This window comes from Aspergillus terreus, genomic scaffold (assembly GCF_000149615.1).
Source record: "Aspergillus terreus NIH2624 scaffold_1 genomic scaffold, whole genome shotgun sequence".
NCBI lineage: Eukaryota > Fungi > Ascomycota > Eurotiomycetes > Eurotiales > Aspergillaceae > Aspergillus > Aspergillus terreus.
The window spans coordinates 2,482,020-2,504,520 of NT_165972.1; the positions used below are offsets into that span (position 1 = coordinate 2,482,020).

Below are 22,501 nucleotides of genomic sequence, written 5' to 3' on the forward strand. Positions count from 1 at the left end.
TATTGTGCTACTTGGGTCTCTTTCTCCTTTGCGTCTTATAGCCGGAGAGACACTGCATTGTAGCATTGCATATTGCGTGAAATAAGTGTATACAAACATGGCGTTTCAACCCGCCTCCATTCTGTATAAATAGGAGATATGAGACGTCCAGTAAGTGCCAACCAATACGAAAATCGCCACAGGGTCAGGTTTAGCAAGTGAGCTCGGGGTTGATGAACTTTATTCGAATATAAAGACGAAGGTATGAGAGTACACCTCGTAGTGGTAACTATCAATGTGGCAAGCAGAGTTCATAACATCAGTGGGATTAAAGAAGGAAAGAAGACGAGGACCATTAACCAAAAATAAACGTTCTGGAATCCAAACTGTGGTTCACTTTCTGGTCTATGTTCTCACATGAGCTGTGTTTCCGGGGAATGCCCTGTCAGGTCGGAAAACGGGCGACATCTGTATTCAAGCAAACTGTTCAACGCCGCGCAGACCTCTGACTGTGCGTGTTTGAGGTAAGGCTTCTTAGTGTGAAGAGGAGCACCCCTTGGCTTCGTATGCGCCGAAACCTTGGATGAGCTTGGCGGTGGAGAGGACTGAGGGGCATCAATGAGGCGGACGGTTCTCTTCAGGTTTGAATTGCTGTTTATATACTTGCACACCTTTGTTGTTGCTGTTGTTAGCGATCATACCTTCTTCCCCTTGTCTTTAGTATAGACCCAACTCATCACAGATCATGAGAAAGGATATCTAGAATAATTGATCGGTCGAGGCTTTTGCTTTCGCTGCGGTCAAATACCCATCGATGCCGATCTATAATGGAGTCCAATTCTATTCAAGCGTGTGTCAACGAAACGCTACCACGGACGGACGCTGCCACCCCACGTTGATACAGAATTTTTCAGTTCCTATTGACTCTTGGGCACGTGGGGTATAGACTTTCAAGAGACCGCGATAAAATACGTAGATCAATTTCCATAGTAATAAAAGGCTTGGGAGGCAGTGTTCTGTTCTGCAGGAAATTGATTGGACTGGCATTTTGCGAATACGAGGTTGAAAATAGGTCTTACTTTGTGCGCCAACTTGAGACATATTTTCATGTCTCTATATAGACCTGACCCTTTGATACAATTCCATTCATATATCGAAATGTGTTCTCAACCCTACTTGGATGTGGCAAACGCCGCTCGTCCAGGCAGCCAAAGCTCCGCCGAACACTCAATCTACAGCGACATCCCTCCCACCACCCATTCCTCACGCCTCTTTCACGTCTATCATCGGCGACGAAAGCTCGATTTTGCCATCACTACGGACGAAAAAGCCCCCCTCGCATACGTGCGCTGTTCCACTTTCACTATCGGCAAGCCGGACCTGACATACCACGCCGGCGAAACCGAGGATGCCCCGATCACAGCGGTCTGCAAATTCATAAACTTTTCTCGACACTGCAAAGTGGGACTCGGCAACCCAGAGGATCCAAACACCGTCTGGGAGGATCTAATGCGCCACAAACTCACGACGCATTATCGGTTCGAGATCACCCTGCAGACTGGCGAACGGAGGGCATTTGTTTGGAAGCGAACCAACAGCGTCGGGATTGGAGAGGAGACGCCGTCCAAGATAGGGGCGAAGAATTTCAAGCTTCAGGATGAACTGACTGAAGAGCTTGTCGCCGTTTACTTGAATAATGGGGCGAAGAGCTGGAAGAAGTCGGGCAAGTTTCAGATTAATGTTCACTATGGGCCAGTTTTTGATACGATGGTTTTTATTACTGGCTTGGGGCTTCTGGAGAAAGAGAGGCGTAGGGAGAGAAGTCGGCAAGCGTCAGGGGGTGGTGATTAATGAATATGACCTGCGTAACAGCGACTAACGATGGTTGCGACAAGAATGCATTGAACTTGCTGTATTACTGAGAATAAATTGTAGATGTGGCTACTGCTGGCTTGGGCTATAAGTGACTCGCAGTAACAAGGTCACCCTCTCCACCAGTCTTTTTCAACCTGACCATGGCCTGCGAAATGACAACCCTACCATCTGACGCTATCTGCCGGTAAACAATCGACCGACCACTATCCTCTACCCACATTTTTGTTTGAATAACCTCGCCAGGAAAAGATGCCATCGATCTGGAAGATCCACGGCCCCTGCTCCGCGCTATTATCTTCGACTGCTCCTCAATCGATGACGTAGATGTCACCGCTGTCCAAGGTCTCATCGACGTTCGCAATGTACTGAACAAGCATACCTACCCTGAGGTCGCCGAGTGGCACTTCGTCAACCTGAGCGACTCCTGGGCGAGGCGGGGATTCGCAGCCGCTGGGTTTGGCTACCCTTGTGACAACCAGAAGGACAACTGGGAACCAATATTCAGCGTCGCAGCCATTAAAACAGCCGATGGCAGCCTTCCGAAGGGCTGTGAGGACGAGGAGAGCCATGGCAAGATTGATACCATAACTGCGCTTGGATCTAAGGAGATGGCGGCGCAGGAGAAGCTGGTTGCCATCTAAGGAGTCAACAGACCCTTTTTCCACGTCAGTATGGCCGCCGCCGTGGAGGTAGCGGTTGCAAACGCCGCAAATAGAGCCTCGAACGGTTCTCCTTAGCTTCCTGCGTTGCAATTTCTGTATTAGGGCCCTATGGCTGATATCCATAACGGATGCGCATGGATGACAATCATATTGCTCGCGTCGCCTTCGTTCTGAGGTGCCTCAGTCCCGTGTTTAACTTTCTGTTGATGATGGCGGGCTGTGACAATTTGCTTATTGAACCTATGCATAATTGTTCAGATAGGTAGATATTCGTTGTGATGAAGATGTGGATTGATTGTTAGTATTGATATGAAAACATTAACATTCATATACCGGTGGAATATGAGATGCCGATAAGATTTAATACCGAATAAATTCCGCATATGATGCTCTGTTGCCTACTTTATCGAGCCTCGATTTGCAATACGGCTGAACGCTAGAGACCCGTCCCCATCAGAACGGTGATGTAGGTCCAACACGACAATTTGTCAGAAACCCGTTAAGTTGACTAAAGATTACTCTGAGCACAATATAGATGATGCATGAATCAAAACCCCTTCCTTATATCCGCCCTTCCTCAGGTAGACCGGTCTACCATGGTACAATCCCGGCTGTCAGACAAATAGGAATTGACCTGCAGTTGCTCCGATCATGACGAGGATGATTGGGCTGTATTTACTGGTGAACTTATAGAGCGCCGCCAGAGCAACGGTGTACAACACGGCCGCGGCAGCACCCTTCGAGACCATCATAATAGCAGTGGAACTGTCAAAATCTGCGAGGTTTTCCGTTCCTTGCACGCTCGACCTCAGGGTCTGTACTGCAATAATGGCAATCACACCAATGACGGCACCACAGAGCCCATCGAAGAAGTCAGAGAGGAGCTGTGGCATTGTAAGCAGAGTCTTCTTGAGAATTATACTGACGCAGCGAGGGAATCAAGCTTACTTTGTTGCGAACCAGTTTTTCCAACACGTCGTGCCCGGCAATTGTAAAAATGAAGCATGGAGTGAACATCCCGATCGTGATGACTATCGCACCCGCAAAAGCTGTTCCAATGCCACCGATGACCAGGCCGCCCTGGAAGCCAACGAAGGTCGCAAAGATAACGAGAGGCGCTGGTAGGATATTTCCAATTGCGATACAATCAAGGAAAATATGTGCCGGTAGCCAGCCTCCTTTTAAAACTGCCTCGACTTGGATGAATGGGATGGCAGTATATGCACCGCCAAAGGACAAACTTCCCGCCACAAATCCCAACGCAAGAAGATTCGGAAGGTCGGGAGTCTCAGCAATACCAAGGGCAAGGGAAACTGGAGATGGGACTCCCCGGAAGACCACATAGATTGCATACGCGACATACTGGAGTATGAACAAGACGCCAGCAATGATCCGGTGATGGCGTGCAATGAGTGAGTATATGACCCCGTAAAGTCCGAGAGAGATGAATCTGGAGGGACTGTCAGCTGTTTCAATGAATTGTGGGCAAGATTACACAATGGACTCGTACATATTGATCCGAAGCGCACTGTTGAGGGCTGTGCAGAGTGCAGCGATGATCAAATAAGGGTTTATCTTGTGTGTGATGTGGTCTACTACAGAGTGGTCTGCAATCTTGTGTGTCGCTCGTAGAATCTGGCCATGTTTTGTCAGGCTCACGTGCCAGGGAAAAAAATGGGGGAGGCATACCATGGCTGCCACTATCGGCTGGACAGCCCTGAAAGAAGCATTGAAGTAAGCATTCTCCAAGCCGGCCAGAGAATACAAGTATGACGCAAGGAGCATCAACAGAAAGCCTGGGAGGATGAACGCAAGTCCGGCAACCACACCACCGATGCGACCAGCAGATAGGCAGCCGAAGAACATACAGAGTTCTGCAGCCTCTGGTCCCGGTAGTATCTGATAGACCGAGAAGACGCGCTGGAACCGAGCCAGAGTAATCCACTTATCCTGAAGGACCAGTCGGTCTTTAATCAAGGCTATCTGAGCCACAGGTCCGCCCCACGCGAATAAACCAAAATTGTAGAAAAAGAACCAGAACAACTTCCAGAGAGGAAGTCGTGGCACATTGCTGTTATCCTGTAAGCCGGGATCTTCGACGGTCTCTGATGCAACCGATTCTTCGATCATTGCGGACGGTGTATCACTTCGTTGTGCCTCCAGATCCGCTGCGTCGGTGGGTTTCAGGGGATTCCCACTGTTCCCGTTGATTGGCGAGGCGACCATGATGATGATGTCTAGCAGGGCCTTCAAGAGCGGTGGTAGACGTATCCTTCTGCCGTCTTCATCTCTGGGCTCCCCTGATAGATATAGCCTATGGCATATACTCCCATTGTTGCGATTCACAGCAGTACCGAGACAGGCGCGACATGATTGGCCAGCGACTGAATTACTTACCTAGTGGGACCGCATTATTTAAGGTTCGCCTACGCACGCATTTTAATCTTTTGATAATAACCCTGTCCCCCAATCAACGGTGGCCTGTCTGTCCTCTGTCGGATTTCCACTTCGGATGAGGTCAGCATTGAAGGAGGCAACCGATCCCCCGCATGTAGTGACGGACGCAGAAACACCAGATCTTGTGTCTTCTCCGTCTCCCACCTGGATGACTTTACTGTTCCACCACTATGCCGCTTTCCGAGGTATCATTCATGTGGAATATGCATCTATTCTGGTCTCACGAGTCGCAAGCATCCACTAATCGTGAGTTTAGGACCCTAAACGAGCCGCCCGTCTACGGGAGAACAAACGTCGTCACAGAGAACGCCAAAGAGAATATACAGCGGGCCTCGAGCAAAAGCTGAGAGATTTCCAGGAAAGAGGGATCCGCGCAACAGTGGAGGTTCAAACAGCGGCCCGTATAGTTGCCAAAGAAAATCAGCATTTACGTGCCCTTTTACACCAACTGGGCGTGAGTGAGGACGCTGTCAACAGGTGGCTTAGCAGCCGAAAGGGACACGAAAATTCGGAAGATGAGGGTTACAGATGGAACCGTAACTCCAGCAGAGTAGCGTGGAGTGACGGTAATATGGAGGGGCCTCGTTCGGGGCCGCAAAGCCACGGCAACGATGAGCGTCTTTCTTACTGGAGGCAGACCCAATGCCCGGTGGGGGATGAAATAGTGTCACCTGATACACACCGGCCGGGCATTAGTGACTTCGCAGGTGACCCAGTCGATATGTCTTCCAATATGAGTCCGAGAGTCTCGGCATCCAACGCCAATTTCGCCTTGGGTGCCCCTACGTTGAACAAAGAAAGCCAGGGCTCATACGAGGCAAACCGGCACGATACAACAAAGGCGGCAGAGGGACGGCGACAGCAGAAAACCAGTCCTTGCAAGAATCTATCGCGCCTTACGACAGACTCTGCCAGTGATGAGCCACCTGTCTTACCTGATGTGCCCGGTCCTCATCGCGTTCGAGACGGGATTTCGTGCTCGGTTGCATATGATCTGTTAAAGAGACATGCTACCTGCGATGAGAAAATAGAGGCTCTGGGTCGCGTGCTTGAAGAAGGATGTGAGCCTGGCTCTGGCGGTAGCTGTCATGTCAAACACGAAGTCGTAGCGCAAGCCCTGGTTGATCTCTGTTTATGAGGAATCTCTGTTTATGAGGAAAGCACCTTCCGCTGTCGGACTACACGACAGTCATTCTGGGACCTAGTGATCAGTGGGACTGGATATGCTGGGAACGCTGGGTTAGGGTTATATCCTGTACTTCTTCTGTTCGGGCTGGAGCCTACTGTACTACTGCTCTATGGTTTCTATCCATGCTAGCCCGCAGATACTGAGAGGAGTCTGTTCAGGGTTCCTTGGAACAATCTATGTTTCGGATAACTGAAGTGTTCGTCCAGAGCTGTCACTAGAGAGGCGACAGCACAACATCGGAGCTGTGGGTCCCAACGGCATAGCTCTTCCAGCCTGCTTTCGGCAGATCAATGCCTGGGTCTCCTAACAAGAACCTCATGAACACCCCATGAGTTACAACCACAACATCCGTCCGTCCTTGGTGTTGAAGGTCTTCGCAGATTGCGGCAATACGAGATCTCACCCTCCGTGCCCGCTCCTCCACAGCTTCGTCGGCGGGAGAATAGAGGTCCTCTTTCACTTGCCAACCCTCAGCCAAATCCTGGAAACCTAGTCTCGGGAAAGCCGCTTCCAGGACCGCAGTTGGGGACCCGGTATCACAGGGAAGAGCACTTCTCTCTTGTAAATCCGGGTCCAAGAAAAGGACTGCGCCATTCTCCACTCCGTGCCCAGACTCTGGGTCGAAATACCGTTTATCAAGGATGTGTGGGAAAGCAGTGAGGGTGGTTTGGACAGCTCGTTTGAGTGGAGAGGTAATGATAACCCCCACCTGAGGGGCGGAGGCGAATAGCTGGCCGAGCCCTGTGGCCTGCTGAAGGCCAAGAGGGGTCAACTCGGGATCCAACTGAGAGAAGTCATGAGTGACATTGTGGACCGATTCTGCGTGGCGGACGAGATGGACCTTCGAGGCCATATTGAGGAATAAAGGTGCTAACTATCTATCCACGAGGGTCTTGCTAGCTATAAATACAACTCGATCAGCCCCCGGCAAATGGCGGGCCGAAGAGGTAATTTCTGTGGCATATTGCGTGACATATTTCTTCCGAAGCAGCGCTATTAATATCAGCTCCGTCGACTGGGAAGACTTGAGAGACCTTTGGATAAGCTGGACCCTCCCAGGAAACTATCGACTAGCTCCCCTCTGGACGAAACCAGTGGCCATTAGATGGAGACCTTTTTCTTGGCGGCTCGGAAGTATCTCTTATTATTTGGAACCTAGCGTTGCCCCCGATTCTTACGAGACTGCCGATGTTTGATGTAGGACTTAGCAAATCCTGAGATCTATGCCATGGGCTCAAACTGATGGTGCGTCGATCCGTCGTAACGATGACCACTTAGGCACACGTGAGGAAGCGGATTGGTCCTTATCACCTAAGGACAAACCCGTGACCCATCCCTCTACGGGGGCCTCTGAACTATGTAAACTTGAACAGGACTCCGAAAACCAACAGCCAAAGAAGCGCCGCCGAGGGCGCTAAACCAAAACAGAATATAAAAAAAAGCATGCAACAGCATAAGTATGGCAGTGCTCACCAGGCGCTGCGTGGTCGGCTTGCCGCCCTATTCCGTCCTCCTTCAGGGCAATTCAGGCCTCTGTTCACCCACCTAAATACTATATACCTGGGCTAGTAGGAAGTCACATTTGCGCAAATAAGACCGAAGTAGCACTAACCCCCTTGCCCCGTAAGCGTAAAGATTTTGTTCTCTACCTAGTCAGCCTTCTTTTCTTAGGATATTATCGGGGAAGACCTGCCGCCACGAGACGGTTTGGTACGATCGTTGCATTTCCGCCTTGCTGCGAGCACGCTCTGACCTACTTAACCGTTGGGATCGTTAATGTACGCATCGCCAGTGAGTCCGCATAGACTCTATAGTAGATGTGATCTGGGTACAGAACACAGCTCCGCGTCACTTTGACAGATTAATCCGTATATAACGGCACGGAAGAATGGGAAGTAATTTATCTAGTGCTGTACTCCGTAGAGATCTTGATATTGCCACTGTTTTGTTTAATCTGGAGTCACTGCTAGATACCTGAATAACCGAGACGACCTTAGCGTATAACGTGGATGCTGTTTCTTGAGATAGGTTTTTAACTCCGAAGATCGAACTTTTAGAGTGACCGCAACATAAGGACTTTCTGGGCTAAGAATCTGGAAGAGCTCTGTTTCTATTTTGGTTGTCTTTGGGTGGGGCAGCGGAAGAAACAGGAATTGAAATAGCTTATATTAGGGGACGTTAACTGGGTCGGCTTCTCTTACAAGCCTAAGCAATTTAGTATAACGGTAGGTAGGCAAACCGAATGTGTACAGGGATTCCAGCCCCTTCCCCACCCTTTTTCTCTTTGAGAGGGTTGGTTGGGTCCTGGGTTACCTTCGTCTTCTGTCGGAAAATCTCCTTCCGATTGAGACATCGGTCATCCTTATAAATTAGCAACTGATTGTCTTCGCGCGGAGTGTGATCTTCTGGTTTATAATAATTTTACTCAGAATCAGCGCCGCAATCAGCTAAATACCATGGCAACCCATCTCCAAGATCAAGATCCAGTGAATGAAAAGGAAGAGAATATTTTCATTCTCATTCCAAACTTGATTGGTATGAGGATCTTTCGAGCTATTGCGACTATTTATCTAATCCTGATTGCTTGTTGCCAGGGTATGCACGAGTCGTCTTCGCTATTGCTTCACTTTATTATATGCCTTATCATCCACGAACCTGTTCGCTCCTATATAGCGCTTCATGTCTCCTAGATGCCTTGGATGGGGCGGCTGCTCGACGCCTTGGACAGTCGACGCAGTTTGGCGCTGTCCTGGACATGATCATTGATCGATGCACAACAACTTGTCTGTTAGTATTTCTTGCGACCGCTTTTCCCAGGTGGAGCATACTCTTTCAAGCCTTGATTAGCTTGGACTATTCAAGCCATTACATCCATATGTATGCTACACTAGCAATGGGTGGACAGCGTCAGAGTCACAAAGATATTGACAAAAGCCGGCCCTGGGTGATGAGAGCATATTACTCTAATCGTGTTAGTACATCACCATTCTTCAATGCAAATATTATTAGCTGATACGTCTACAGAAAGTTTTGTTTACTGTCTGCGCGATGAATGAGGCATTTTTCATTGCGCTATATTTGCTTTCATTTTCTTCGCCACTACTCATGCCTTCACTGGAGAACAGCAAAGCAAGCTCTGCAACCGCCTCCCAAATCTGGGGTTCGCCTTGGAGTTCTGGGGCTATGGAAATGGCTCGGTAAGTACAGCTCTGGCTCCAGAAGGACGGCTGGTACTGATATCTCATTTACTCCGGAGTAGTGCCAATAAAATCAGCAGTTCGGCACCATGGTTCATCCTTGCCGTCTCATCATCATTCATGCTCTTCAAGCAGTATGTGAATGTCATACAACTAGTTGAAGCGAGCAGATGGCTAGCACAGGGCGACGTTGAGACTAGGAGGACACGCTTGCTTCAAAGGAAAACAGAATGACTTGGCTGATTTATGTTCTGAATACTTTCGCACTAATATAGTGCTTTCCTCGCCAGCCGTTCTGAGCGTACAGGAAGCTTAAATGACCTGGAACAATGTATCCTTCTGGGAAGACAGGCTGTTGACATTATTCCAACCGATGACCCGCACAGGGTTGATCTTCTATTAGACCTGAGCGATTACCTTCACAACAGGTACATCAGGTTAGGATCACCAGAAGATAACAGGCAGGCGGTTGAAATCATACAAACAGCAATGCAGTCCCAGACAAAGTATGCTTCGCTTCGACCAAGTCAACTGTGCACTCTCAGTCACCGTTTCCGAGACCGATATGAAAGTACAATGGAGAAAGCTGATATCGATCAATTTATTCAACTTGCTCAGGAAGCGCTCAATCGTGTTCCTCTGGACCACCCTCAGCGCGCGTACCGCCTCCATTCCCTGAGCAGCGCTCTAGAAAAGCGATTTCTAGTTCTTGGGACCATGTCCGATCTGGAAAAGTCTATCGAGTACAGCGAAAAAGCTCTCGAATCTACATCACCTGATCGCTCTGATGGAATAAATTACTTATATGCGTTAAGCATTAAGTTAACATCTCGATACGAACTGCTCGGTGGCCTAATCGATCTAGAAGACGCCATCCACTTGATGCAGAGCTGCATAGAAAGTGCGCCACCGAACTATTTGAACCGTGTTTCCCATCTGAAAACCCTAAGTGACCAACTTGGGTATCTGTTCGAAAGCAACATGCAAACGGGGACGTTAGATCGGGCGATTGATACAGCAACTGAAGCAATCAAGCTTGTCCCCAAGGACGACATGATGAGATCCAGCATTCTGAATAGCCTTCATTTGCTTTTCATATCACGGTTTAAGACAACGAATAACCTATCCGACCTGAAATCAGCCATCGAAGCCCAGCGTGAGGCCATAAAACGCGATTCCCATTACCGCGGAGATCGTTCCATCTTGATCCACAATCTCAGCGTGGGCTTGGCTCTTTTACAGCACACTGGTGAACCAACAGATCCAACGGAAGCGATCAAGTTAAGCTGGGAAGCAGTCAATGCAGCATCCGAGTATCACCCCAATCGCGCAATGTATCTCAACACGTGTGGCACGTTCCTGAAGGAGAACTACGAAAGCACCAGGCAGATAATTCTTGGGGATAAAAAGCCGAATGAATTGTTCCTTGAGGCCTTCCACCATGAGAGCTCTCCTCCGCTAGATCGTATCAAAGCTGGGGAAAATGCCTTTGACTGCTATATTCCAATGGAGAGTGGACTCAGGCGAATTCGGTGGCGAGAGATGTTGTGAAGCTCTTCCCCTTGTTGGTTCCGCGGTGGTTAAGTCAAGATGACCAGCAACATCTGCTAAAAAACATATCACACTTCACATCACGTGGAGCATCTGCCGTGCTACAGGCAAATGGACCTCCCCTTGACGCTCTCAAGATATTGGAGACCGGGAGGGGGGTGATAGCTCGCTGCAGTATCGGTTTGAAGACCGACATCTCCAAACTTGAGAAATCGCATCCCTCATTGCACGATGAGTATACTATGCTCCGCCGGCAACTTTCCCTTCCCCCTTTCTCAACATTCTCAAGTGCAGCGGAACCTGCACAGCCAACGTTGATATGTCGACGACGGAAAGCTCCAGGATTACTCCCACCCCATATCACTACCACCGGACCCGAAAGGGCTGAATTTTTGCGAAGAATTGAGAATTTGGAGGAAAAGATCCGTACATTTCCGGGATTTGAGGACTTCAATCAGGCTCCTTCACACGCGTCCTACACTGAGTTTGCCATGTTTGGCCCAGTAGTAGTCTTCAACGTCACAGAGCAGCGGAGTGATGCGATAATTGTCGCTGAAAATGATATATACAGTCTGCATCTGAAGCAGCTTCGATTTCAAGACCTCAAAGCCAATGTCGCGAGAGTGATAGGAGATGAACGACTGTCGAAGGGGGTTCCAACCACGAGACCGCAGCGCAACCGGGAGCTTCAAGGCATACTGCACTGGCTATGGGAGACAGCCGTCTACCCTGTACTTACTCGAATGGGCTTATACAGCGACAAACTGCGATCTGTACTGCCGCGTGTCTGGTGGGTTGCAGGCGGCTACATGGGCCTTCTCCCACTGCACGCAGCCGGGGATGCAACTCGCAGGACGATGGACTACGTCATTTCCAGTTATATTCCCACGATTCAGGTGCTCCAATCTTGCCGGGAAAGACGTCGTATGTCATTCCGCGAGCATAAGCCGAAGATGCTCCTTGTGTCTGCGCCAGAAAAGCTCGATCGACAGACGTTGAAGACAAACGTCGAGCTCGAGTCCATCAGAGAAGGCCTTCAGGTTCATCAAGTGTCCTACACGATGCTTGATAGGCCCTCGCACGATGACGTATTGCGAGAGCTCCCCGAGCACCATCTGCTCCATTTCTCACGCCATGGCTATTCAAACGCTACTGATCCATCGAAAAGCGCGTTGGAGCTTGTCTGCACAGCTGAAGATGGAGCAATCTCGCAGCTCACAGTAAGAGATCTGTCACTCATTGGTTACGAAAAAGCTCAGATTGCGTATCTCTCTGCGTGCTCGACAGCCGAGAACTCGTCCGATGAACTCCTAAATGAGGTCATACATATCGCCAGTGCTTTTCAGCTCATTGGGTTCCCCCATGTCGTCGGGACACTCTGGGAGGTCAGCGACAGAGCTGCCGTTGAAGTAAGCAGACTCTTTTACGAACAGCTGGGCCGGCAGATGCGCAATTGTGACGAGTCACATATCGCATGCTGTCTCCACGAAGCTCTCCAGACATACCGGGAAAGCAGGAAAGTTTCAAGAGCGAATGATGTCCTTTCATGGGCCCCATTTATCTACATGGGTGCATAACGAAGGCCCTCATTGCAATTACTTGTCATCGCAGACTAATATATTATTGACTTTTTCTTCTTACCTTTGTTTAAAACCGCGCCAAAACAAAGTCTATTGCATGCTGGCTCACCTCTCGTCTAGGCACGGCCAGCAGACAGGACTCAGTCCCAAGTTGCACAGTTAACTTAGATTTTAGAAGTTTGCTATCGTACTGCTTATCTTCATTTCAGCCTGCTAATCTCTTATATCATAAATCAAACTAGCGCGATCTTCCCGTAAAATGTATATTATATGTCTCTCTTTTCTAATCTTATATTATATGTGTTGCTTATTATAGCTGTAGTATAAACTTTTAAGAGCAAGCCGTCTGTACATTCTTACGATGATATCGGACTCTGTTTAGTTCTTCTCTAGTTAGTCTTAAGTTAATATAGCGTTAAAGAATAGGAGAGTCAGAGAAGAGGTAGGCGGGCGAGGAGACCATCTATATAGACCACACATCCTGATGCTAAGCGACAACGATGCGCTTTCTCTAATTAAGTGCGCTATACCGGATGTAGGTAATTCGGTGTCACCGCAGAATACAGAGTTAATGGCTGACTTCCAAGGAAAATTCTATACTAGAATCTTAACGTTCTGTGCTTCGTTGCCAGCATAACTAATCACGTTTGTCCGACATACCAATTTAAATATCAAATGGATTGAATCTCCGCTTCAAAGAACGGGCACAGACGCACATCGTTGTAATGCACTAAATAGTCACGCTTATTGACCCAAGGCAGCGATAACGAATAATGGACTAAGTTAAGCCACCTAATAAAATATTCTCTCATCTTTGAATTGTAGTGAGACACAGCGCGGAGGTCAAGATATGCGGAGATTCCCTTTTCAGAAAATTAAAAATATCTGGTAACGGCAGTGGCGTATTGTAAATCCGATCCTTTGGGACACGTCAGAAGGCGGGGCAGTGGGTGAGTTTAGAGGCTTCAGGTACATTCAGGGGGAGGGCCTGAAGGGGCTCAATATATAGAGCGCGTGAATCGAACAAAAAAAAAATGTAGTAAAGAAAAACATACAACAGCCGGGATTCGCTGGTGGTCACCCACCCAACTACTAACCGGCCGGCAAGTGACTTGAGTACGGCTGAGCGGACGGGAAGCCCTATTTTCCACTTCCTATGGTCGTATGTGCATGTTTATTTAGAGAGAGGGTATGTATGCTACCAATTGAAAGTAAGATAGGCGTGGTTGGTCTTCATCCGACTGCCATAAATGCTCCCATGGCAGCGCATCAACATCCGATACATGACGAGATTAGTGAAACCAGTTCTCCGATATCATAACTCCGGCATATACCAAGTACCGTACTAGCAAGCGGTATGTAGAGAAGATGGAAGAAGACAGTAGGGGTGGCATGGGAAGCCGTCGACGGAAGAGCACGAAATATATACAATGTGCTCCCGGACTTCCAAGATATAGATCCGGATATTATCTCCCCAAATCTCGATTCCCATTCAGCATCATCAACTCCCCATAAGTCTTCACATCACACCACTCTTCAACTTTCGGCCTAGCCAACCTGCCAACCCGGTGAATACCCCAAGTCCTCGACTGTTAGCATGTGCTACCCAAACCAGAACACCATCAAGTTCTCCATCGTCTTCGCTGCTGCAGGCCCGCAGGTGGGCCTTCTCATCTTGTCTCGTTAGCAAGCCAGCTCCTTCAAGATCATATGCTCTTGTCCAAGATAACGTGAGCAGCGACTGAGGGTAGTAGACATTTGGATATGAAGATGTGAGGGTTGCCAGCATTTGAAGCCGTGGTGTTTTCCTTGGCGTTTGGTTGTAGGGTGTTTGTGATTTCATCGTGCCTCTAATTAGGCGATCTAGTTATATATATTATTTTTGTATGGTATCTCGCTCTCTATCCCTAGGTATCAACCTAGCGCAGAATATCTAGATGTATAGACTGGAGTTTTGGAGTACTGTCTTGCTGGATGTAAGTGTACATGCGATCTATACGCCGACGCATACTATGGGAATGTACACGAGTTCCCGTCAGCGGGATACTATTTGTGCCTATACGAAGCCCGTCAGCACTAAACCAACGCTAAACCATCTGGCCGCGCTTGTATGGTTCTGCAGGATCCGTCCTCGGGTAAGCCGACGATATGGGCCTTTATCCGCAAGCAAGCCACAAGGTCAAAGCGCCGTACAGTCAAGATTAAATATGTCTACATCTGCATCTCGAGCACAGCGGAGCGTGCTTACATATTTTATATCAAGAAAACCTGTCTACCTCAATGGATCATCCCCCCGACGCCTTTTCCTACTCTCCCCTCAACCCCAAGGCCGCGGAAATCCGCCTTCTCACTATCCTCCCCGACAAACATGAGCAGAATCAAGTAAAATGCACCCTGCAGACCGTGTCACTGGACAACGCACCGCAGTTTGAGGCGCTCTCATACGTCTGGGGAAGCGTAGTGGAAAAGGTTGGAATCACCGTGGACGACATTCCCTTCCAGGTCACGACGAACCTCGAGGCAGCGCTGAAATGCCTGCGACACGCCCGAAAGAAACGCCTCATCTGGATCGACTTCATCTGCATCGACCAGAACAACCTCAAAGAAAAGAACACCCAGCTCCCGCTCATGGGCCGCATCTACAAAGACGCCACCGCCGTCGTTGCATGGCTCGGACCCATCAACCCCAACATGGAACAGACCATGTCGATGATCAAGCGCAGGGAAAGCAGCCTGGCCGGGCTCCTCCAGGACGTGCGGCAGATCACGCGGCCGTGGAGCCAGAAGCACCGGCGCGACACGATCGGATCCATCCTCGACGCCGTCCAGGGCTTTCTGGACATCGTTTCAGCCCCGTATTGGGGCCGCATCTGGACCTTCCAGGAGTACTACCTCCCAGAGAAACTCCCCGTGTGCATGGTCGGCAACATTCCCTTCACGCTCCCCGCGCTCGTCGACCTGGGCCTACACTTTCCCGACGTCCTGCGCCCGTACATGGAAGACCTCGACAAGGTGGCGCCGCGCGCGGGCGACGCCGCCGACATCGAAAACCACCGGGAGCTGCAGCGCCGCTTGAAAGAATCGACACAGCGTCTCGCGCAGTCGAACCCGATGCAGGACTTTGCGCACGACCTCGCAGCCAGCCGGAAGGGCCTGTCGTCGTTTGCCGACGTGCTCGATCTGACGGTCCAGCGCCAGTGCTACAACCCGCTCGACCGCTTCTACGCGCTGTACTCGATGGTCGACGGCGTGCAGAAGAAGTACCCCGTCGATTACGAGTATAAGCCGGACGAGGTGGCGCTGCAGATCACGCTGTGGATTCTGGTCTACGAGGGCGTGGACTGTGTGTTCAACATGTTTCATTTCTACGACGGGCCGCATGGGGATATCCTGGGGCGTCCCAGCCCGACGTGGGTGCCGAATTACCGGGATTCGACGTCGAGGACTGCGTTCAATTTCAAAGATATCGACCCGTCTCTCCAGGACACTGAGCAGGAGTATATGACAAATTTGTCGTTGCTTCCGGGCAAGTATGTGCTGCATTTCTGGGCTAGGAGGGTGGGCACGGCTCGAGTTGTTTTCAAGTTTGCGGGCGAGACGGCAGAGATTGCTCGCAGGATTCTGGATGCGGTGAAAGAGCCAGCCTCTGAATGGGGCAACGGTGTAGACGAGGCGAACATGACGGAGCGGCTGGTCTGGGCTTTTCTCGCGCATGGAAGGATGCAACAGACGTTCGCCATCGACGATATCCTCAACGCGTTGGAACAGTTGTCCAGCTCGGACGACCCGTCTGACCCGTCTGACGCGACCAAACTGACAAAGGCTGAGAAACAGCTCCTGCGGGATCTGCCGGCCCTCGCAGGGAGGACGGTCTTTCAGCTGACGGACTGTCCGACTGGTGGGTTTGGCGTCGGCGTTGGAAATATGCAGGACGGGGATCTGTTGATTCTTTCAGGCAAAATGATGAATCCTATTGCCTTGCGGGACTCGGGGTTCCGGGGCAAGGCCGAAGACATGGTGCATTATAAGATGGTTGGGAATGCGTTTGTCGAAGGCATTGCGGAGGACCAGAAGGAGCATCCTACTCCGCTTCTTGCTGAGATTAAGGGAGAGAAGTTTGAGGAGTTTTTGATTTTGTAGTAGGGATGAATACTGTGATAGTAAGATGAGGATCATGTTGGCATCAATATAAAACGTCTCCTCCTTGCCAGTTTAGGCCATGAACCTAACCATCTTTGACACGGCAATTGTCCTGGCTGCTTACCGAAGGCGACATCGTCCTCAAGGTTAAAGCAGTCTAGAAGCTGATCTTCTCGATAGTTGTTTTATATCCCTGCTACCCCGCCGGAGGACATAACGACGCGGGTAAATTCCCTACTGCATGATGCGGCAATGGCACCATCTGCATCCTTGAAACCTCAAGAACAGGGTGTGCTTCTTCAGCCTATTTAAACACTGTCTTGGAAACAAAACTAAGAACGACCACCCCGCCGCGGCACAACCCACTCTCCCGCCGTGACAGTAGTATTGCTCTCCCCAAACATCCCCCCATTGAAGAACAAGATCACGCTCGGGTCGGGCATGACAGTCAACGCCCGCGAATAGGCCACGCCCTTGCCGGTGGGCACCTTGATCCAGGCGTGCGGGTTCCCGTTCTCCCTGTTGATAAAGACCTCCTCGTACGTGCCGTCGCTCATGACGATGGTGCCGTGCGGGCCGCCGACGGGCGTCCAGACGGTGTACGGGCACGCTGAGGGGATAGTCCCGTCGCGCGACTTGAGCAGCACCGGCGCGGCGTCGTCGAACTTGAGCGGGTTGTCGGCGATGCGGTAGTGGACGGCGTACTCGACCTCGGGGGCGTTGGCCAGCTCGTACGACAGCAGGTACTTTCCGTTTCCGATGCGCGCGACGGTCGTCATGCCGGGGCGCAGGGTGTAGTTCGCGTAGGCGGCATCGTTGACGACGGGCCCCCAGTGCACCAGGTCGCGCGTCGACTGGTGCGCGAGTTTCTGGCCGTGCAGCGGGTCCCGCTGGTCCGAGTAGTAGACCGTCAGCTGGTCGTTGTACATGGAGATGAAGGGCTCCCAGACGGGGGTTGCGCCGTTGGTTGTGTTGGGGGGCCCGCCTGTCGCGACGACTGAGACGAATTCCCAGGAGAATCTTCTATCGTTAGTGGGACTTGATGGAAATGGGTGAGTGGCTAGGCTTACCCTCTGTCCAGGCTGGCGTAGACCTCGATGTTTGTGGAGGAGAAATCGCGCGGGATGGCGTTGCCCGAGGCGAGGATCGTCCCGCGAGGGTATTCGCCTACCTGCCGGGGGAGCTCGTAGAGATGAGGCTGCCAGATCGAGCCGTAGTCTCCGTTGGTGAAGTGGACTTTGGAATAGTTGGACCACGTTTGACCGCCGTCCTTGGAGCGGTAGATCGGGAGGTATGTCCCGTCCGGCGGGAAGAAGGACCAGGTCGATAGGAGGACGGGGTCTGTGGTGTTGCGGTCTAGCAGAAGCGTGCGGCCGTACGAGGTGCTGTGAGAGGGCCAGTTGGCGGGCGGCGCAAAGACGGTGACATTGTCGAAGATGGCCTCTGCTGCTGTCGCGAGCGCTAAGAGAGAGAAGGCTGTAATGGAGGGGGCTTTCATTTTGATGGCTGACTGGAGCTTGAATGAGAGTGATGGCACTATACATCAGGAAGAGGATAGGCCATTCGGACTATATAGGCGACGACGGTTAAATCTAGCAAGTGATGCTCGCACAGCATTTAACCGTTGATGTATAGAATCCGGGGGAGATGTAGATCGGCGCAATCGGAACTGTAGAGGCTTCTCTTAGCCTAAAGTCTTGTTCTGACGGTGCAATGGACCAATATCTCTCGGCTGTAGCTTGACGTTTATATGAATGTTGTCGATCACTGCACATTCGTCGGTGTGATCATTTGTGTCAGGAACCCGTCCTATAGATCAGTATTATAGACAAGCACATATGTCTAGACCATGGACCTGCAGTATCAAGTTAGTAGCTGTACACAGTACAGTCAGTACCTACTCCATACTAAGGTATATACCCCAGTCCATAGTTATACAATAGGCTTAGTGTAACCTATTCCACCCGAACCTCGGCATCTCCTCACCAACAAAGTACCTCCTCTACACTCCTATACTCCCAACTACACACCCCCAATCCCATTCCCATTCCCAATTCCAATCCTAATAAAAATGAAAGAACCCAAATCCTACGACTGGGACAACTACCTCGACTTCCTCCGCGAAGTCCCCGTCCCCGCCGACGCGCTATCCTTCTTCCTGGCCCGCCCCAGCGCCCGCCCCTACAACCCCCCCACCTACCACCCCATCCCCTGGCTCTCGCGCCACGACAAAGGCGACAACACCACCGACACACTCTTCAGCCAGGCGCTCAACTCGCCCAACACCATCCCGCGCGTGCTCGCCCTGCTCCGCGCCGACCTTCTCGAGCCTAGCACGCCCGTCCCCGGCGGGACGACGACGTCCCCGGAGGAAGATGCAGGGACAGATGACACCCCGCATCAGGTCCTTTTCGTGCAGCTGGGCACCGGGCTGAACGGCTTCACGGATACCGTGCACGGCGGCGTGCTGGCGGCGCTGGTGGACGAGGCGCTGAGTACGTGTGTCGAGGCGGTGCGACAGCGGGACGCTGGGGAGTCGAAGGCGAAGCTGTTTACGGCGAATTTGAACGTGTCGTATCGCGCGCCGGTGTATTCGCCTGCCGTTATCCTGGTCAAGACGTGGTTGCGGCGGAGGGAGGGGCGGAAGTGGCTCCTTGAGGCGCAGGTCGTTACGGAGGAGGGCAAGGTGTGTACGGAGGTTAAGGCGTTGTGGATTAGTGAGAGGGTTGCTGGGTTGTAATAGACTCTGATTGATAGAGGATTGTGTACATACTGTACATACTATGACTGCATTATGGGTTTTACGCTGGACGCGCCTTAAGTACCTATGCTATGAACCGTATGTCTACAACTGAATGTCTGTCACAGACGGACACCCGTCAAATTCCCTGGTTCCAAACTCGGACACGAGCACGTAGGTGCCGGCGCACGAGCGAACACGCCGGCGAGAACCGACGATGAAGAATTCCCCTTGCCAGCTGTCAATATGCCAAACCGCAGGAAGACCTCGAACGTGGTCACGGCAATGGAGATGAGGATCAGCACAATAATGATCCACGTTTGCCCTGCAACTGTCAGTATCTCACGCCAACCAAATTTCATCTTACTTACGGGATGTCTGGTTGTCCGCTATCGAGTCGGACAGAATCTCGGCCAGATCAAGAAAGACGCGACACCGCTCGTTCAGCACCTGAATGCGCGGTTTGATTTCGAGGTACTCGCGCACCGCAATGTACAGCGGATACAGACTCGGCTCGCTTTCCCAGAAGAAATTCGGGACGTCCAACATGTTCGACGCTGTGATGTCATGTCAGAGGTTGAGGGCGCCATTGGTCGACCGGCACTTACACAAGTTGACCTCTACTCGGCTTTTGAACAGTCGTCCGAGAATCCGAAACACTTCCTCCCGCTTCATGCCCAGCTGTCCGGTCATGGCTAACCGCCGAGGCACATCCTTCGCGTCGGCCATCTGTTTCGCCATCACCTCCTCGAAGAAGCAGAGCTTCGTGCTCTGCGCGATGCCGTGACTGATAGCCAGTTTGATCATGTGGTCGCCGCTGCGCAGCGTGATCATGTCATTGTACACACGGGGGCGAGGGATCTCTGTTGAGTACTCAAAGTGGAATTCTTCCATCTCAAAGTCCTCCTCCTGCAGCGGCATAGTAGCTAGCGGAATGGGCGTACCAGTTGCCGATGATGCTGCAAACGCCAGGTCTGCGAGAATATCTTTCTCTTGTTTCTCGGTCAGATTCCAGAAGACAACAACCCCATACGTAAACACAAACATCTCCGCGACATCGTAAGGCAGGCGGGACGGGACGGACGGAGCAGCGATACGCCTTTCCTGGGCGGAATGGTTCGTCCCATCGCTACTGTGACCCCTCGTTTCGGATGTATCTCGATGGCCCTCTTCCACATGATGGTACTGCCCATGCTGATCGTGTCCATCGACCCGGTCTTGCGGCGACCCATGCTCCCCACGGCGTCCGACAGAGTGCTCCTCCGGTTCCATGTAATCTTCATGGTGATCCCGCAGTTCGTTCCGCTCAATTTCCTCATCCAACAGCGACTTTCCACCCGGTTTCTTGACCACCGGACTGCTCCTCACCCGGTAGCCTCCGTGTCCCGGAAGCAACGGGAGATGGTACGCCGTGTACAGACAGTCATCGTAGAGTTTGGTCCTACCCCCATGACTATCCTTGACAAAAGACGCCAGGGAGCTCATCTTATACGCCTGCGCGGTACAGTACGCCGTCACCCGGGCGAGTTTCTCCGCGCGACGGGCCTTGGGCAGACGCTCTGCATAGCTCTTCGCTTTCTCCGGGGGGATCTTCCGGCGCCGGTGGAGTTCCTCATCCGCCAGCAGCGGCTCAAGTTCATTATCGATCCCAAAGTCGGCGCCCAGCTTCTTCTGCGTCCACAATCGCTGTCGCACGGAATCCGGATCCATGTTCCGATCCTTGGCGAGTCGCTGGACCAGCTCCTCATCAACGACCTCATCTCCTTCGTCTTCTTCGGGGGACTCTCCGTCGACGCCTTCAGCCTCCGGCAGTAGGACGAGCTTCTCGCTCACTTTGGTCGTGCGCGGGGGGAGACGCGGCTGTGCGGCCAGACCTCTCATCGTGGCGGCGGCACTGGTCGCATTGCTTCCGCTGCTGGAACCGCCTGCTCCGCCCACCCCGATCAAGCCACCCGTCGCAGAAGCAAGACGGGAGCGTGGGCGGGTTCGTGCAGCGGGAGGGGGGTGGCGTTGTTGCATGGAGGGCACGTCGGAGGTATATTGCAGGACGTTATCGACGGTGATGAAGCGGGTGGATGGGGAACGACGACGACGGGGTTGGGAGGAGGGAAATTGATCGCGCGAGTCGGTTACCTGGAGTATATGTGAGGATTGGATTTTCAAGACAGCAATGGGATGCTCACCAGCACATGGGGACTTCGTTGGCCGGGCCCGCGGCCACGCGTTGGAGTCATTGTAGACGGGTATTAGGTTGATGGGATAGTATTATTTCGATTTGGAGAGTTGCAGATTGAGAGGGGTGATAAACAGGATTGCAATTGAGATGCAAATTGGCTTAAGCCGGTCGACCCGAGTCTTCGGTGGGGGAAGTCGATGAGACTGATCGCCCCGAACACGATCAACACATAACCTCAGCTTTGGAATTCCAGGAAGCTCTCACAGAGCCGAATGGGAATGGTAAAATGAATGGATCGTCAAGCAACGAGGTACAACGAGGTCGAGATGGTCGAGAGAAGCCGAGCTCCAGTCGAAAACGGCCAGGCCCAAAGCGAAAGGCGGTGGGCGAAAATAACGAGCCATGACGTCGTGTTGTCACGGGCGTACGGTACCGTTCGGCGTCCCGTTTGGGAAGGCGGCCGGCCACGTGCAGCGGGTGGTCTCGGCTGGGGCTAGGCCTGATGGGGCCTAGTGGGCCTCGGGAGTCCAGGTTGATCCGGGGTAACCCGCTTCCCATCTCGTCAGGTATTGCAACAACAATCCTTGATGTTGGTAAGGTACAAGGTACTTGTAGGTACCTAGTACATTAGGTATACATGTCCTTGGCCCGGTCCTCGTATCCACCGACAAGGATCCTCGGGGACAATACGGAGCCCAGTTGCCACCCGCCGCATCCCCAAATTAGGTTGTCCTGACCCTATCAGCCACGGGAGGGGTACGGAGTACTTGGCCTGGCCCACTGTCAACGCGGACAGCACTTCCGACGCAAAGCAGATGATTCCTGTTTGGTAAAGGAATGGCAGCAGCATACGATCATCGGGGTCCACGGAGATTCCAATTGGTGTTGCTGCATGCGGGGTGCTTGTCTCGTCCTCAGGTACTCCTTGCAGATGCGTGCCGGCGTCCTTGCTTGT

At 51.6% G+C, this 22,501-nt stretch overlaps 9 protein-coding genes across 9 annotated transcripts; 5 read left to right on the forward strand and 4 right to left on the reverse strand.

The window, feature by feature from the left end:
• Positions 1-1,137: 1,137 nt before the first annotated feature.
• ATEG_00885 (uncharacterized protein) lies at positions 1,138-2,495 on the forward strand (the record flags this gene model as incomplete). Its single annotated transcript, XM_001210971.1, has 3 exons — positions 1,138-1,822; positions 1,875-1,910; positions 2,104-2,495. The coding sequence occupies 3 exons, from the start codon at positions 1,138-1,140 to the stop codon at positions 2,493-2,495; spliced, it is 1,113 nt and encodes a 370-aa protein (XP_001210971.1).
• A 635-nt stretch (positions 2,496-3,130) lies between these two features.
• ATEG_00886 (uncharacterized protein) lies at positions 3,131-4,742 on the reverse strand (the record flags this gene model as incomplete). Its single annotated transcript, XM_001210972.1, has 3 exons — positions 3,131-3,400; positions 3,465-3,966; positions 4,027-4,742. 3 exons carry the CDS (start codon positions 4,740-4,742, stop codon positions 3,131-3,133), a joined length of 1,488 nt encoding a protein of 495 aa, XP_001210972.1.
• Positions 4,743-6,336: 1,594 nt separating this feature from the next.
• On the reverse strand, positions 6,337-7,015 carry ATEG_00887 (phosphoglycerate mutase family protein; the record flags this gene model as incomplete). The annotated part of the gene is made up of 2 exons (XM_001210973.1): positions 6,337-6,351; positions 6,566-7,015. The coding sequence occupies 2 exons, from the start codon at positions 7,013-7,015 to the stop codon at positions 6,337-6,339; spliced, it is 465 nt and encodes a 154-aa protein (XP_001210973.1).
• A 1,603-nt stretch (positions 7,016-8,618) lies between these two features.
• ATEG_00888 (CDP-alcohol phosphatidyltransferase family protein) lies at positions 8,619-10,910 on the forward strand (the record flags this gene model as incomplete). Its single annotated transcript, XM_001210974.1, has 5 exons — positions 8,619-8,697; positions 8,757-8,953; positions 9,187-9,359; positions 9,422-9,493; positions 9,635-10,910. 5 exons carry the CDS (start codon positions 8,619-8,621, stop codon positions 10,908-10,910), a joined length of 1,797 nt encoding a protein of 598 aa, XP_001210974.1.
• An 809-nt stretch (positions 10,911-11,719) lies between these two features.
• ATEG_00889 (CHAT domain-containing protein) lies at positions 11,720-12,487 on the forward strand (the record flags this gene model as incomplete). The annotated part of the gene is made up of 1 exon (XM_001210975.1): positions 11,720-12,487. One exon carries the CDS (start codon positions 11,720-11,722, stop codon positions 12,485-12,487), a length of 768 nt encoding a protein of 255 aa, XP_001210975.1.
• Positions 12,488-14,770: 2,283 nt separating this feature from the next.
• On the forward strand, positions 14,771-16,284 carry ATEG_00890 (HET domain-containing protein; the record flags this gene model as incomplete). The annotated part of the gene is made up of 2 exons (XM_001210976.1): positions 14,771-16,020; positions 16,158-16,284. The coding sequence occupies 2 exons, from the start codon at positions 14,771-14,773 to the stop codon at positions 16,282-16,284; spliced, it is 1,377 nt and encodes a 458-aa protein (XP_001210976.1).
• Positions 16,285-16,962: 678 nt separating this feature from the next.
• ATEG_00891 (BNR/Asp-box repeat domain protein) lies at positions 16,963-18,128 on the reverse strand (the record flags this gene model as incomplete). Its single annotated transcript, XM_001210977.1, has 2 exons — positions 16,963-17,653; positions 17,701-18,128. The coding sequence occupies 2 exons, from the start codon at positions 18,126-18,128 to the stop codon at positions 16,963-16,965; spliced, it is 1,119 nt and encodes a 372-aa protein (XP_001210977.1).
• A 573-nt stretch (positions 18,129-18,701) lies between these two features.
• Positions 18,702-19,451, forward strand: ATEG_00892 (PaaI family thioesterase; the record flags this gene model as incomplete). The annotated part of the gene is made up of 2 exons (XM_001210978.1): positions 18,702-19,316; positions 19,374-19,451. The coding sequence occupies 2 exons, from the start codon at positions 18,702-18,704 to the stop codon at positions 19,449-19,451; spliced, it is 693 nt and encodes a 230-aa protein (XP_001210978.1).
• Positions 19,452-19,733: 282 nt separating this feature from the next.
• On the reverse strand, positions 19,734-21,604 carry ATEG_00893 (RMD1 family protein; the record flags this gene model as incomplete). Its single annotated transcript, XM_001210979.1, has 3 exons — positions 19,734-19,927; positions 19,979-21,503; positions 21,554-21,604. The coding sequence occupies 3 exons, from the start codon at positions 21,602-21,604 to the stop codon at positions 19,734-19,736; spliced, it is 1,770 nt and encodes a 589-aa protein (XP_001210979.1).
• Positions 21,605-22,501: the final 897 nt, after the last annotated feature.